The following is a 16001-nucleotide window of genomic DNA, read 5'->3' as shown; positions in this document are numbered from 1 at the left end:
CATAAACTGATAAAAAGTTAATTGCAGGGGTTACTGGAAGGGGTTAGCCATTCATTTACAAAAAATTTCCATTTCATTGACTCGGTGAAGGCGTACCTTTCATATGCTTTGTTGCGAGCAGCAGTTTCTCAATCTCCAGTTATTTTTCAGGTTTAATTCTACGCCTGTGATGTACTTCTTCCCTTCATCGAGTTATTGGAGGTTACTCATGTTGTTTACAATTTTGCATTCATTTTCTGACAGTATGCAACTGGAATTTTCTCAGTGCTTCTGTTGCGATTCAGGGAAAGTCTTAAAGTATGTTGATTGTTCATTTGCAGCTTATTCTTTTCTCTGTCAATTTTTTTGCTTGATTTTCTGTTTGTTCTCTGTGCCTTTTCTTCCAGGGTGAAATTGGCATTTTTTTCCCCTTGATAGTTCTGCGGTCATTGGAGGTGTCAGATTGCCCCCCAAACCAAAGAATGAGTGTTCTCCAGTACATTTTCTCTCTGACTATATGATAACTGCTTCTGACAATTTATGTTAGTTAAATTGCTCAGACGTGCATGCTGGGATTTCAGTGTCTGTTGTTTCTAGCCATGGATTTGATCAATTTCTCTGTAATCTTTTGACTAAATTTACCTTTGCAGGATGCTTGAAAAAGTTTGCAAGGATCCCCAGATGCTCTTTGATGTATTTGTGAACTATGACTGTGATCTTGAGGCACCAAACTTGTTTGAACGCATGGTATAACTGAAAGGATTAATAGAGGATACTGCTTTTTGTTCATTTAGGTTTTCATTTAAAGATCTGAATATGCCGTTAGACACATGTTTTTGTTTCTGACATTAGGTGACCACATTATCTAAAATAGCTCAAGGGAGTCAAAATGCGGATCCAAACTCTGTTGCTGTATCCCAGGGAGCGTCAATTAAAGGTTCATCACTTCAGGTATGTTTCTATGCTGACCCATTCTTCTGAAGTTTGCTAAGGTGGTTTGACATTGTGAAGGTGTATGATTTTTGCAGTTTTGTGGGGGACTTGGATGGAGTGGGTTGCTTGATTTTTTGTGGAAAAGAAATTATGCTTTGGGATAGGATTCAGTATCTGGCCTCCTTGTAGTCTTTTGCAGCAAGATGTTTTCAAAGAAGTTCCATTTTTAGATTTACAGCATGATTGCCTGGCTATTTTCTGTTTTGATTTTTTTGATATTCTTTGTTTTTTATTCTTTTATCTTTTAAGGTGGATTTCTTATGCTCTTTGTTGTACTTCTTCTCCTTAATAAAATCTCTTCTTTTTTAATAAAAAAGTTGCATATATGATTTTTCTTATGCCACCCTTTTTGCTATTATGCTAATAGAAATTTCTGGTTATCTTGCAACATTTTATAGTGCCTTGTAAATGTGCTTAAATCATTGGTTGATTGGAAGAAGTCGCATAGAGAATTAAACAAGCTGAGTAAAAGAAATCAGTCTTTGGAGGGAGAAGTTTCAGGCAGAGAATCTATTGAGGTAAAAGGCAGGGAAGATGTACCTGGTAACTTTGAGAAGGCAAAGGCTCATAAATCTACTCTGGAAACTGCCATCTCCGAGGTTACTAATCTGATTTTAACTTAACTGCTTTATATGTTGGGAATTGATGTTAGTTGCAAACTAGAACAACATTTCGATTATTTCCTGCTGATTGAAGTGCTACATGATGCAGATACTGATTTTAAAAAAAATATGTTTCTTGCTATCTATTTTTATTCTAAATTTATATCAAAGGACTAACGGTTTGAATTGAAATTAACAGTTCAACAGGCAACCAGGAAAGGGTGTAGATTATCTGATATCAAATAGGTTGGTGGAAAATTCACCTGCATCAGTGGCTGAATTTTTTAGGAATACTTCCAGTTTGGACAAGGTGATATTTCTAGATCTGTTATTTATTTAATTTCAGAATTAAATTGTAATTTTGTATCCTTTGGAATTCGCAGGCTATGATTGGGGATTACTTGGGTCAACATGAAGAGTTTCCCCTTGCTGTTATGCATGCTTATGTAGATTCTATGAAGTTTTCGGGAATGAAGTTTGGTGCTGCCATACGCGAATTTCTTAAGGGATTCCGACTTCCAGGGGAAGCTCAGAAGATAGATCGTATCATGGAAAAGTTTGCTGAGCGGTATGGAGTTTGGGTGTGTTTGTGTATGCGTGGTAAAAAAATTCATAGTTAGTTGTATCTAGTATATATGGGCTTTTTGATCCCTTTTTATTTTCAACCTATGGCTAAGAACTTCTTGTGATTTGTTTTCCTTAATTCTGAGTGCCTCCAAAGCAAAATAAAAAGTAACATCCGAACAGCCTCTAACTAAAAGTATCCTGAAAGATATCAAATGGAAAGGCACAGCAAGGCTAAGGACCCAGCTTTGTTGGGAAACAAATATGTATTGTATTAATCTAGATTCTTTCATTAATTTTGGATGCAGGTCTGATAGGAAAAACATAAAATAGCATGAAAATAAAGAGAATTAAAGTGAGAACACAGGGAGATAATTAAAGGGAACTGGAGTTCTTAATTTAATTTATGCAAATTTCCTTAAGATGTGTGTGCTAAAGCTTTTTATATAGGCTAATCTAATTAGAGAGCAAATGAAAAATATATAATATTAAATCTCTTAAGAATAAGAATTTCAAAATAAACCATAATATGTATATATGAATAAAATTGATAAATTTTCTTTAGTTGGTTTTTAGCTGTTTACTGGAGGATGTTTTATGCTCCAAATCTTGTATTCTAGTTGCTTTTCTAATGAATGAATTCTTATAATAAAAATAAAACTGCAACAAAAAACAACAACAAATCAACCCGGAAGTCCCACTAGGTGGGGTCGGCTACATGAATCCTTTTCCGCCAATTTATGCAATCATGAACAATTACCTTTAACAACTTCAGGGCTATTAAATCCTTACTCATTGTCTCATTCTAAATTATTTTAGGTCTACCGTTATCCCTTTTACTGCCCCTCATAGTAACCAAGGTCTTAAATTTCGATTTCGACTCAAATTTCGAAGCTCCAAAAGTACGGAAATTTCGACGAAAATTTTGATTTTGATTTGAAAAAATAACAAAAATTAGTAGTAAAGCGTGGAATTCTTTGTGAAACTTTAGAAATGGTTAACAAACATAATAATATAAGTTTTAGGACTAATATATTACAAATTAAATACATCTATGTTTTGTATGAGGTGGAAAAGTTGTAAAATAGTATGTGTATCAAACATATTTGTAAGATAATGTACATTAAACATATTCAGTTAATACAAATGAAATTCATTAATCATTTAAATATTATTTAATATACAAATAATGACAATTTAGACATGAATGGTTAAATAAATGTTACTGTAAGTTTATTTTTTCATATAATTTCAAAAGCACTTGTAATAATCTTTTATTTTGATGAAATAAATAAAATAAATTAAGATAGAAATTTCACTTCACTTATAAATTTCTTATTTGAATTCTGACGAAATTTCATCGTATAGTTAAATTTTCAACAAGTTTCACTAAAATTTTAAGATTTCGATAAATTTCGGATGATTGGTTAAGATTTCGACGAAATTATGCAAGATGAAAATCGACTGCCATTTCGATTTCGAGGGTGACAGAAACAGGAAATTTCAACGGAAATTTCAACAATTTCGTGGAAATTTAAGACCATGATAGTCACTAACGATGAGGGGGTGTTTATCTAATGCTTTTTTCTTTTTTATTATTAATGGAGGGCCTAAATCTTGGTTCAAGGCTTTGAGGGGGGGTTAGACAAGGAGATCCCCTCTCTCCTCTTCTGATTTTTCTTGTGGTAGATGTTTTGAGATTGGCTTTAGAGATGTAGATAGATGTTTTGTGATTGTGATTGGGGTGGGAAGTGGGAACTCAGTGGGTTTGGTTTGCTGATGAAACTATTTTTATTTTTTATTTTTTATTGGGAGTCTCTTGTAAATGTTCTTGCTATTTTGTAATTGTTTGAGATGGTCTCTAGTTTAAAAGAAAATTTGGGGAAGAGTGGGTTATTGTATTAATTTGGTTATTTCTAGATCTTAGGAATTGTCCTCTTTAGTTAGGCTTGGTATTCTTGATTGGGCTTTAAATTATCTGGGTGTGCCTCTAGTTGGTAATCCTAGATTACTTGGGTTGTGGGATACTATGGTGGAGAAGATGTCTAAGAGGTTGGATGGGTGCAAGGGTGCTTTCTTTTTTCTTTTTTTATTTATTTTTTATTTTTTATCTAGGCTTGCTTGCTAGTATTCCTCTTTATTTTCTATCTTAGAATGCCTATCAGGACAACCAGTAGTATTGAGAAGATCATGAAAGGCTTTCTTTGGTCCTGGGGCGGGGGAGAATAAAAATCATTTGGTTAGTTGGGAAGTTATTTGTTGATCTGAAAAGGAGAGAGAGTGGGTTAGTTTGTGACTGAACATTGCTTTAATGGTAAATGGTTGTGGCTATTTCCCTCAGAGGAGTCTTCACTTTGGCACAAAGTTAAGAGTAAATTTGGCCCATGGGATTTATGGTGGGATGCTAATTTGGGTTTGAGATGTTCTTGTGATAGTCTTTGGAAGGGTACTTCACTGTTATATCCTCTTTTTATTCCTTAAAGAAATTTTATTGTGGAAATGGGTATTATGTTCGGTTTGGGGAAGACATTTGGGTGTGGGGCTCTTTGCTTTATTTATCTTTTCCCCATTTGTTTAGATTGTCCGCTTTGCGCAATAAATCAATATATTTTTGTTTATTTCTAAGGGGGCTGGTTTCTATTGGGATTTCATATTCTTAGGGCTCTAAATGATAGGGAGGTTTTTGGAGCTTGTCTGCTTATTAAGTTTGTTGGATGCTAGGTTCCTTCTGCAATGGAAAGACTATTGTTCTTGGATTCTTGATTTTCCTGGGAGTATTCTTGTAGAGCTTTTTCATCAGCATTTAACCAATAAAAGCTTGTCTTTCCTGCTTCATAGATCCATTTGAAGGCTGAAGTCACCTCTAAGATTTGGCTTTTTATTTGGTTGGTTGTGTTTGATGGAGTTGACACTAACAATCTGTTGCAGAGTAGGAGGCCTTTTAAGAATTTATCTCAGGATGTTTGTTTTCTTTATTTTCAAAATGCTCATTGGGAGTGTTCTTGTAGATCTTTTTCATCAGCAATTTAACCAATAAAAGCTCTTCTTTCCAGCGTCATAGATCCATTTGGAAGGCTGAAGTCCCCTCTAAGATTAAGGCTTCTATTTGGTTGGTTGTTCTTGATATAGTTAACACTAACAATCTGTTGCAGAGTAGGAGGCCTTTTAAGGATTTATCAGCATGTTTGTTTTCTTTGTGTTCAAAATTCATACTCTGTTTCTTGGCTTCTTCTTCATTGCATTCTTTTCTTTTTGGTTGGGGGAAAGAGGGGGGGGGGGGGGGGGGGGGGCTGGGTGGGTGTGTGGAACAGTTTTGGGTGATTTGGAGAGAAGTGGGTGTGTCCAGAGTCGGGGGAAAAATTTTTGGCTAGTTTTTAGGTTTTGGAAGGGGTAAGAATGCGTTGGCCTTGTGGAGGTGTGCAATTTTTGCAGTTTTGTGGGGGGATTTGGTTGGAACAGAACACTTACTTTTTAGGGGAAGAGGATTGTTCAGTTATGCTTTGGATAGGACTCAGTATTTGGCTTCCTTCTGGGTTTTGGCGGTTGGGTGTTTCGATTGGGGTTTTTTGTTTTCAGATTTATAGTTTAATTGGTTGGCTTTGTTGTTTTGTTTTGTCCTGATTTTGTTTTTACTTTCTCCTTGTATCTTTAAAGGAGGGTTTATTAGGCTCCGTGTTTTATGGTTACTTGTTTTATAGTTCATTGAACACACTCCACCAGCTGCGTTCTTTTCTATTTTCTTTTATTGGATAAGGAGAGAAGGAAATAATGACCAGTTGTTTGGTTCAAGGAAACTTTGATGATTTCTCGGATATGAAATGGGAATCCTTGATACCCACATTTGTTTCATTCTAGGAATCCTATCTGGTGTGCATATGAGTATTCCTAAGGAACCATTACACTCACAATATTCCCTTAAATGTTTTGATTATCCGGACTCCAATGGGAATGGCATCCTATTCATAGGAATTGGATTCCAGTCCTGATTCCTTGAACCAGATGCCTGGTAGTGGTAAGGGCACAACGGTGGTGCAACCTAAGTAGAAAAAGAGAGATTTACTTGAATAAAAGAACCTATGGCATGACCATATATAAAATTCTGCCTTCTAAACTAAAAATTAAGCTCTTTCTGCTACTATTTATTTCTGTAAATTAGTTTATTGATAATATTTTATTTTATTTTATTGTAATTTTATTATTTTTGTGTTAGTAGATGGTGCTATCGTTTTAATCTGGTGCATTTATGTGTTGTTTCTCTTGTAGCTATTGTGCGGATAATCCTGGTCTCTTCAAAAATGCCGATACTGCATATGTTCTTGCATATGCAGTTATCATGTTGAATACTGATGCGCATAACCCAATGGTTTGGCCAAAAATGTCCAAATCTGATTTCATACGTATGAATGCCATGAATGATGCTGAAGAGTGTGCTCCTAAGGATCTCTTGGAGGAAATATATGATTCTATTGTCAAGGAAGAGATAAAAATGAAGGCGGACGCTACTGGTATTGGGAGAAGTAGTAAGCAAAAAACAGAAGGGGAAGAAAGAGGTCGGCTTGTCAGTATTCTTAATCTGGCTCTTCCTAGAAGAAAGTCATCAACTGATGCAAAGTCTGAGAGTGAAGCTATTATTAAACAAACACAGGCTATATTCCGTAGTCAAGGGGCAAAAAGAGGAGTTTTCTATGCTTCACAGGAGATTGAACTTGTTCGTCCCATGATAGAAGCTGTGGGTTGGCCTTTGCTTGCAGCTTTTTCTGTTACATTGGAAGAAGGAGAAAATAAACCAAGAATTGCTCTCTGTATGGAGGGATTCAGAGCTGGAATACACATTACACATGTTCTTGGAATGGATACCATGCGCTATGCTTTTCTAACTTCCTTAATCAGGTAAAATTTCTTTCTTCATTCATTCTCGTATTATTTTTTTATGTTTAGTTTTTTGCTTTCTAACCCCTGTATTTTTTCTTTTTATTCCTTGTTTGCATACTCTTGCGTCCTTATTTTTGTTCCTATTATACTTTAGGCAGGCAAAACTAAATGTGAAAATATTCTTATGGTTTTTATCCCAATAAAAAAGAAATTTAAGTATAATGATCTTTATTTTGGATTTGCACTCAGATTTACTTTCCTGCATGCCCCAAAGGAGATGCGAAGTAAGAATGTGGAAGCATTGCGGAATTTATTGGCTTTATGCGACTCAGAGGCAGACTCTCTTCAAGACACATGGAATGCAGTTTTGGAATGTGTTTCTCGGCTTGAGTTTATAACATCAACTCCTGCTATTGCTGCAACGGTCATGCATGCCTCAAACCAAATCTCTAGGGATGCTATTCTTCAATCTCTAAGAGAATTGGCTGGAAAGCCGGCTGAACAAGTATTTGTGAATAGTGTTAAATTGCCCAGTGATTCAGTTGTAGAATTTTTCACAGCTCTATGTGGTGTATCTGCTGAAGAACTGAAACAAACCCCTGCTCGTGTTTTCAGCTTGCAAAAGCTTGTTGAGATAAGCTATTATAACATGGCACGCATTCGTTTGGTAATTAAAATTCTTTGCTCTGCTTGCACATCTTATTATGTGCTTATCAGAAAATTTATTTGTTAGTTCCTATACTTGTGCTTCAGCATGTGGGCCCCTGCATTTTTTTTTTTTTGGATAGAAAAAGAAGAATGTACAGGGAGGAGAACAAGAAATCCTCCACAACAGAGGAAAGAAAAAGAGAAAATAAAAAATAGACAATGAAATGGAACTCAAAACAACCAGACTAACAATGCCAATCAATCCCATTGGTTGTAAGAAAACCTCCCTCCTTTATAACCACCCGCTGAAGCACTCCAAAGCGATGCCATATAATGAATCTTCTCCCATAGCAGAGATCCCCTCAGCTTTTCTTCCATTAATATATGAGCATTCTGTTCAATCCATAAACCCCATAGAGCTGTGAAAAAAAAAGAAGCGCACACATCACAATGCATGAACATCCTTTTACAAAAAAAAGAAAAAGGGCAAAAGTAGTGTCCAACAAATCCTCCACCAACTGCGAGCAAACTCAAATTTCTCCTAAAAGACCAAAAAACGAGTAGCGCAAAAACAATTGAGATGCTATTTCAAAACTACCGAGACAAAGAAAACATATATCAGGAGAAAGTGCCTGTGAAGATCTCCTACTGTGCAACAAATTGTTGGTGTTAATACTATTAAGAACCACCAACCATATAAAAACCTTGATCTTTGAGGGAACTTTGGCTTTCCAAATAATTCTATAATTCTATAATTCTATGTAGTAGAAAAGAAATATTAGCATCAATCATGCAATCACAAAAAGATTTGCTAGAGTAGGCCCCTGAAGAGTCTAAAGACCAAGAACCCCAATCCACGCCAAAGGAAGGATAGCAAGTTCCTAATTACATCATTAAGAGTTCTATGGAAATGGATGTCCCAAGAAAATGAATGACCTTCAAAAATAAAAAAGAAGGAAATAACCTCATAATGACCTGAAGTCAAACAATAAAGGCAAGGAAAAGAATACAAAAAAGTAGCAATACCCACCCAGAAGTCTTCCCAAAAACAAATACAAGAACCATTACTCAAGAAAAACTTTGTGCGAGGAACAAAGAGGGGGTAGATCTGAGAAATGCACCTCCACGAGCCTTCTAAAGAAAATGGATGTCCCAAGAAAATGAATGACCTTCAAAAATCAAAAAGAAGGAAATAACCTCATAATGACCTGAAGTCAAACAATAAAGGCGAGGAAAAGAATACAAAAAAGTAGCATTATCCACCCAGAAGTTTTCCCAAAAACAAATACAAGAACCATTACTCAAGAAAAACTTTGTGTGAGGAACAAAGAGGGGGTAGATCTAAGAAATGCACCTCCACGAGCTTTCCATATATCATATAATTTATAAATTAGCTTCCCAGCCATTCACTTGCATAGCAAATCTACTTTTAATAACTTTATGCTAGAGAGAGGACTTCTCTATGGGAAACCGCCATAACTATTTTCTTCCACGATCCAAAGTTCACCTTCGATTTTAAATTAAAAATTTTTGAATTCTACTTGAAAAAATTACCTTAGCATTGTATCTATTTCTCTTCGAGAGAGTTTGCTGCCCCTGAATACTCATAATGTGGTCTTCTGTCTTCAGTATCCTTTCAAGCCTTCTTGAGTTACTACTTGAGATTCCCTTTGTCGTGTGCCCCTTATAGTAGGAACTTAATAAATTTTTTTGGCAACACTAAAAGATCACCAAGTGTGCCTCCATAATCTGTGTATCTGTAGTTCTCTTTAGTCAGCTGTGTTTTTTCTTTTAGAAAGTGGAGTCTCGTCATCCTTAAGGATCCTCCTGATTTTTTCTCTCCACACAATTGTATTCCTTCCTCATCCTGCTCTGAATAAAAAACTTTAGAAAACTCTGAAATCTCCTTTGCAATCGACTTGGGATTCCTAATCACCTTGCTAACATCAATTTCCCAATCCTTAATAAATGTTATCCTTTTCCTCCCACAAGGCACCTTTGGAATCGGCTGGCTTAATATTTGTCCTCGTTAACCCATTTGCATAATTGATCTAGCAGATGCTTTATCTCTAGTTACCCCAATACTGTCAGATGGTTGAGACATATCTCAAGTACTAATCCCCAAATGCCCAAAACTTGTGTGTAGTGGGCACAAAAACTCAAGAGGAAAGAAATTTGTCTGCACAGCCAGGTTACTGATGTAAAAGATCAAAAGATCGCAAACTCTCCTTGGTCGATTGAGCAATGGCTGCAAAATGGATAAAAAAATGCCTTAACCATCCTTCACTTCATCCCCCCATGGTCATTTTCCATCCAAATCATCATATTTCTTCGAAGCTTATTTACCAGGTTCTCTTAATCCCCTCAATTCCCCTAGGTTTAAGGAATTGGATGAAATCAGCCGCAGAAAAGAGGAATCAATGAAATCTCCTTGAGGCTATGGTTCAAGTAAAAAATTTTCCTATTATTAATTGGATTGTCTATTGATATAGAATGTCACCTGGGGAAAGTTGCCACAATGGTATTGCTTACTGAACTAGCCAGCTTATTGTGTCATGCTGGTATCAGCATATTGTCATCTCTTCCTCTTTTTTTTTTTTCCAATGATTTTGTGGAACAAAACTAGGTTAACCTGCTCTGTATGACTGTAGCAGGTTGAGGATGGAAAAAAGAAAAGAAAGTAAAGGAGATACATGTGAGGGAGAAGATGATATACTAGGGTTGTATAGGCTTTATAAATCATATATTTTTTTTAATAAAAAACTTGCACTGTTACTTGTATTTATATGGTAAGAACACAGCTTAGAGATATGGTCACTCAATTATAATATTTAACTCCCAAACAACCTGATAATTGCATCAATTACAGTTAATTGTATAGTGTCAACCCTTTTAACAACAGACAACAGAGCTTCAATAAATTACTTTTTTGTTGGCGGACTTCTCATTCTCTCTTTTTTTCCATTCTCTCCTTCTTTCTAAATAAATTTCTTTTTCAAAAAAACATAGATTGAATATGGTTGGTTATATATCCCTTTTTTTTTTTTTTTTTCCTTTAGATGAACTATCATGATGTAGCCATACTTGAGGGAATGTTCAATTTCAACTGAGTTTCATTCTTCATGATGTTGTGATTCTTTTGAGGTTTTGAAGGAGTGTGGTGAATTTGTATTCATTGTTTTATTTAGCAATACCCACATTTATATTTTGTTGGTTAAAATTTTCAAATGCTGTAAGATTGTTGCCAAATTTGTTTTTTCAATTGCCTCAAATAGAACTCATTAAAGAGCACCATAGGAGTTCCACCTATGTACAAAATAGTGATAAGAAAAATCACTCGTAAAGGTTGCAAAAAAAGTCAAGATTTGTATGAGTGTGTATCATGTGCAAACCACTACCCCACCTGGTTAAAGTAGTAGTCCATCCGTCTTTGATAATATTAAGGGTGTTGCTGATTCTTTGAAGGCTCTTCTATTTCCTTCCCCCAACAATCCAAAAAATGGTGAGTGGGATAAAAGTCAAAGCCTTCTTTCTTTCGTCACTTGAGCAAATGCCTTACGATGCATACCTCTCCATCCAATGTCCTGGCAGTAACTCACAGCTGCCAGATCAGTGCTGTGGCCAGATTCCAAGGAATTCATGTCCAAGAACAATTCGAGAGGATATGCTCATTTTGGCATTTTCCATGTGGAAAAAAACATTTGTTGACAAGAGGCAGTCCCCTTTTCTGCAAGTTGTCTATTGTAAGAATCTTCCCGAAAAAAGCAACCTTTTTTAGGGCAGCGGTTCTCTAAATATGCTTCCAAGGGAACCTATTCTCGGTTGCTACAGGAGAAGTTCCTATAGTTGGAGCTGGCTGTAAAGCTGCCATTTTCTCTAGGGTATCTTCAATTCATCAAGGGATGTTTCCAAAGGGAGCTTTGTACAAGAAAACCAATGTGATCAACATCCCAATCATGGACGTTCCTCATAAAGGGAATGTTTCAGGAAACAGTTTGTGATAAGGGGAGAAGGGCTGTCAAATGTCATGCCAAAAGAAAACATTATTGTCCAGCAAGGGGAATTGGTTGGTTAAGAGAGTCTTCACCCTAAACCCTAAGGCATAATAAGTGAGGGCTAGGTTGCTAAGCAGAGATAGGGGGGGCGCTTAAGATATTACTGCAATAGTCCAAAAACAACTAACTCTAACTTCACGTTGAGTATGAATCTCCAAACTCCAACACCATAGGATTCTCTGAGATGTATATTGTCCCAGCCATGTGGTCAAGACCATATTTGAAGCGATGACCTTTTCTCCAAAAATTGCATTTGTCCTTCTCAAACCTCCAAATCCATTTTTGAATAAGGGCTTTGTTGAAACTTGAATGTAGTGCTCTTTGACAAGATGGTATTTAAAAGCCTCCCTCATCCTTCCCCAAAAGAATCTTTTTCGAGTGCCCTCCAATCTTTTGGTGACTGAGCTTGGAACAGGGAAGGGACATGTGATAAATCTGGAGGTTTTAGAGGGTGCTTTTGATGAGGGTAAGTTCTCCTTGTTTTGAAAGATAATTCCTTTTCCAGCTTGGAAGTTTCTTGTCAAAACATTATATTATAGGATCTCGAACTCCTTTGCCTTTAAATTTGGTTCCGAGAGGGAGACCATCGATTGATTTTATTCCCAAACTCTGTTGTCAACACTTAACAGATTGAGTTTTGCAAATGCAGTCCATGGATGGAAACATTTGATTCCCACAAAAAATTGAGGCCTAGAACAATGCAAAAATAAATAAAAATAAGGGGAAATCTCATTGATGGTTGCTGACAGCCTAATGAAAATATCATGGGTTGTTGAATGTTTTGTGATAGAGCTTGGATTGAACTGTAGGGGAGAAGCGTGTTTTTTTTTTGGGGGGTTTGGGGGGTGGGGGGTTGAGTTTGGTGCAGAGATTGTAAAGGCTGTCGGATATAACAAAATAAGAGACCATTTAACAATTTTCGCTTAATTTCTCTTTCCAACTTAATGTTGAAACTCTTATTTTAAACATTACAAATTATTATAGTATTCATTTTGGGTAAAATAATAGTCTGAGTACTGCTGTACTGGTAGTAAAAAATGGTACAAGAATATGGTGAGTACTGTTAGCAAAAAATATGACTTAATTGCAAGTAAGGAGCTCCATTTCTTAAATTTGACTCAATGGAGCAAAATGATTCATGTAATTGCATGCTAATAGTTGGGAAAAGGCTTATTTGTTATATGTATTTCAAACAATTGCATGCTCCCTCCAATTTCATTATATTTGTGAACATGTTCTTATTCGATCTTTTATTTATTTTTTATACATTTCCAGGTCTGGGCAAGAATATGGTCTGTCCTTTCTAATCATTTTATTTCTGCTGGAAGCCATCCTGATGAGAAGATTTCTATGTATGCAATTGATTCTCTGAGGCAGCTTGGTATGAAGTATTTGGAGCGTGCTGAGCTTACCAATTTCACTTTCCAGAATGACATATTAAAACCATTTGTTGTTCTTATGCGGAATAGTCGAAGCGAGACCATAAGGAGCCTCATAGTTGACTGCATTGTTCAAGTATGCATGTTTAATTAACAATTATGTGTACAACTTTTTTTTTTCCCTATTAGCTGTCCAGCTTTACCTGTTTATGTACTTGATGGTTGATAATTTTTGTCAGAGATTAATTGATGCTCATGTCAATTTTAGATGATAAAATCAAAGGTTGGAAGTATAAAGTCAGGATGGCGAAGTGTTTTTATGATTTTTACAGCTGCTGCAAATGATGAATTGGAATCAATTGTTGAAAGTGCATTTGAGAATGTTGAACAAGGTAAAAATCGGGCCATATTTATTTCTTTCTTTTGTTGTGCCATTTAATATGTTATGATGGTGTTTTTCTTCTGAAATCCCCAATATGTCTAACACCAAACATTTGCAGTCATTTTAGAGCACTTCGATCAGGTTGTTGGGGATTGCTTTATGGATTGTGTCAACTGTCTTATTGGTTTTGCCAATAATAAAAGTTCTCCCCGCATAAGCTTAAAGGCTATTGCTCTCCTGCGTATATGTGAGGATCGTCTTGCTGAGGTTTGTTCATTGTTAAGTTGCAGAAGTCAATTCAGCTAATTATTTAATTTTATTTTTTAACATTGCACGCTATGGTTTATTGCTGTATCATTTTTACTTTTCACCTGTTTTATTTATTTATTTTTAATTCGTTTATCTAGAGGTGAATTCCTTGTTTGGCGAGTAGACTTATTGCTGTTTGTCCTTTTGAAACAACTATCCAATTCTTTGACAAACTATTGGAAATAATGCTGCCTGTCCCCTTTACATGGAAGGATGCTTTGTGTTAAGACTATATACATTGTTGGCCCACAACCTAACAACTTAAGCTTTTAGATGAAATGGTAATCTAACATGGTAATCTAAAATGGTATCAATGTCATGGTTGCTTGATCTTTTTCCTTGTAATGGTTATTATTTATTTATCTCCCCATGTGCAATCAAGCTGCACATGTGCGGGAGTGTTAAGACTTGATATACATTGTCGGTGCACAAGCTAACAGTATAAGCTTTTAGGTAAAGTGGTAACCTAACAGTTTGGAAAGAGCTACCAACTTCCTATTTCCATAATTTTCTTCTGAAAATTTTTTTTTTCAGGGTCTTATTCCAGGCGGTGCTTTGAAGCCTATTGATGTTAATGTGGATGCAAATTTTGATGTAACTGAACATTATTGGTTCCCAATGTTGGCTGGTTTATCTGACCTGACTTTAGATCCCAGAGCAGAGGTTAGAAGCTGTGCATTGGAGGTTTTGTTTGATTTGCTTAATGAGAGAGGTAGCAAGTTCTCATCACCATTTTGGGAGAGCATATTCCATCGTGTCCTGTTTCCCATTTTTGATCATGTGAGACACGTTGGAAAAGACTCCTTGATTTCTTCTGGAGATGAGTGGCTTCGTCAAACCAGTGTTCACTCACTTCAGCTGCTGTGCAACCTTTTCAACACATTTTACAAGGTATTCTGTGGCTTGATTTTTGTTTTTGAATGAACTTGTGAAATCATGTAAGGCTTTGTGCAAGTGATTGTTAGTTTTGAATGTAAGCATATAAATGCCATGATGGTAAAAACACTGTAGAGGCACCAAGGTATGCTATTAGCTCAAGAGCTAGGCTCTAGAAATACATGGACACATGTTTTTTGATTTCCAGTGAACTATTGGATTTTGCATGGGAATTTTAAGTGTGCATTTAGTTTCATTAGATTTCTTTATAAGGGACTGCAATTGAAAATTTAGCCATGCATCTGGTTTACACACACTTCCTTCCCTTTGTTGCAGCAAAGTATGTAACAAGGCCGCAGTTGCTTCACCCTTTCAAGCTTCAATAATTCCTCCATTCTTGCTGCCGTTGGCCATGTTCTAACTGAGTTTTTCAGAAGACAATTATCATAATACGAACCGTCTCAAAATCTGTTTGTTCTTCTTCAAAGATTTTAACTGGCTCATAATTAAATGTTTTCTTAACATCCAGAATAATTCATCTCTGAAATATCGAAAGGCAGTCATATTTAGTGAATCAAAGTAAAACAAAATGCCTGCAAGCCCATTTAATAGAAGCAAGAAACTTGGTTTATATTTTGTTCTTAAGTCAAAGTTTATTATTTCCAAAGTTCATTTATGAGTCTGATCTAAAGTTTACAAGTGTTTTTTTTGTTTTTTTTTAGTGTAGAAAATCTAAAATAACTGTGTCGAGAAACCAGTTATATTCATAGAAGCATTGAATGTTCCAGGGCTGTCATGCATCTAGGTATTCTCGTCCAGATAATGAAAATTCTATGCAAATTTTCTGCACATCTGTTTATCAGTTCTGACCTGCTTTGAATTCTCCTAAGATCTCTGTTTATCAGTTCTGACCTGCTTTGAATTCTCCTAAGATCTGGAAGAGTGGATTGATGATTCGCCAAGTGGCTCCTTCCATTGCCTCCACCGCTGCCTGTCCACCTGCAAGAGGGATGAATTTTTTCCATTTATTTCTTTATTCTCCTACATCTCTTTGAAAACTATCATAATTTGTTGGTATTTTTAAAGTGACTTCCATTTATTTTCATTAGACATGCTGCATCGCATAGGTCAGGATGATAAGCAATATATATTGCCAAAAGAAGGGGGAAATATTTCTGTCTATCATAGTTTAAAACCAAGATCCAGTTGGGCAGACCCAGTCAATTGGGTGGCCAGGATCCAGTATAAAACCCGGATTTAAGCTGAATCGGGGTCACCTTGGCCAACTCTGTCCATCCTAGCCAAAACATTCCTGACCCAGCGAGTAAGCCAAGCTGACTTG

The 16001-nt window shown here is 36.0% G+C and overlaps 1 protein-coding gene and 1 long non-coding RNA gene across 8 annotated transcripts in view; both read left to right on the top strand.

Annotated features, from left to right (window-relative positions):
• LOC131144473 (brefeldin A-inhibited guanine nucleotide-exchange protein 5) overlaps positions 1–16001 on the top strand; it is a 131619-nt gene that overhangs the window by 77648 nt on the left and 37970 nt on the right. For all 7 annotated transcript variants that reach the window (XM_058093154.1, XM_058093155.1, XM_058093149.1 and 4 more), the window contains 14 exons: positions 28–150; positions 244–297; positions 387–475; positions 630–726; positions 832–930; positions 1371–1571; positions 1774–1884; positions 1958–2142; positions 6402–7028; positions 7260–7677; positions 12989–13228; positions 13361–13484; positions 13593–13741; positions 14318–14674. In XM_058093154.1, coding sequence (XP_057949137.1) covers positions 28–150; positions 244–297; positions 387–475; positions 630–726; positions 832–930; positions 1371–1571; positions 1774–1884; positions 1958–2142; positions 6402–7028; positions 7260–7677; positions 12989–13228; positions 13361–13484; positions 13593–13741; positions 14318–14674 — 2874 coding nt within the window. The remainder of the gene's footprint in view (positions 1–27; positions 151–243; positions 298–386; positions 476–629; positions 727–831; positions 931–1370; positions 1572–1773; positions 1885–1957; positions 2143–6401; positions 7029–7259; positions 7678–12988; positions 13229–13360; positions 13485–13592; positions 13742–14317; positions 14675–16001) is intronic.
• On the top strand, positions 15342–15744 carry LOC131144475 (uncharacterized). The gene is made up of 2 exons (XR_009133825.1): positions 15342–15464; positions 15592–15744. It is a non-coding gene; the product is annotated as an uncharacterized LOC131144475 (long non-coding RNA).

This window comes from Malania oleifera, chromosome 12 (genome assembly GCF_029873635.1).
Source record: "Malania oleifera isolate guangnan ecotype guangnan chromosome 12, ASM2987363v1, whole genome shotgun sequence".
Taxonomy (NCBI): Eukaryota; Viridiplantae; Streptophyta; class Magnoliopsida; order Santalales; family Ximeniaceae; genus Malania; species Malania oleifera.
The sequence above is the reverse complement of the archived record's forward strand: the minus strand, read 5'-3'. Positions and strand labels throughout refer to the sequence as shown.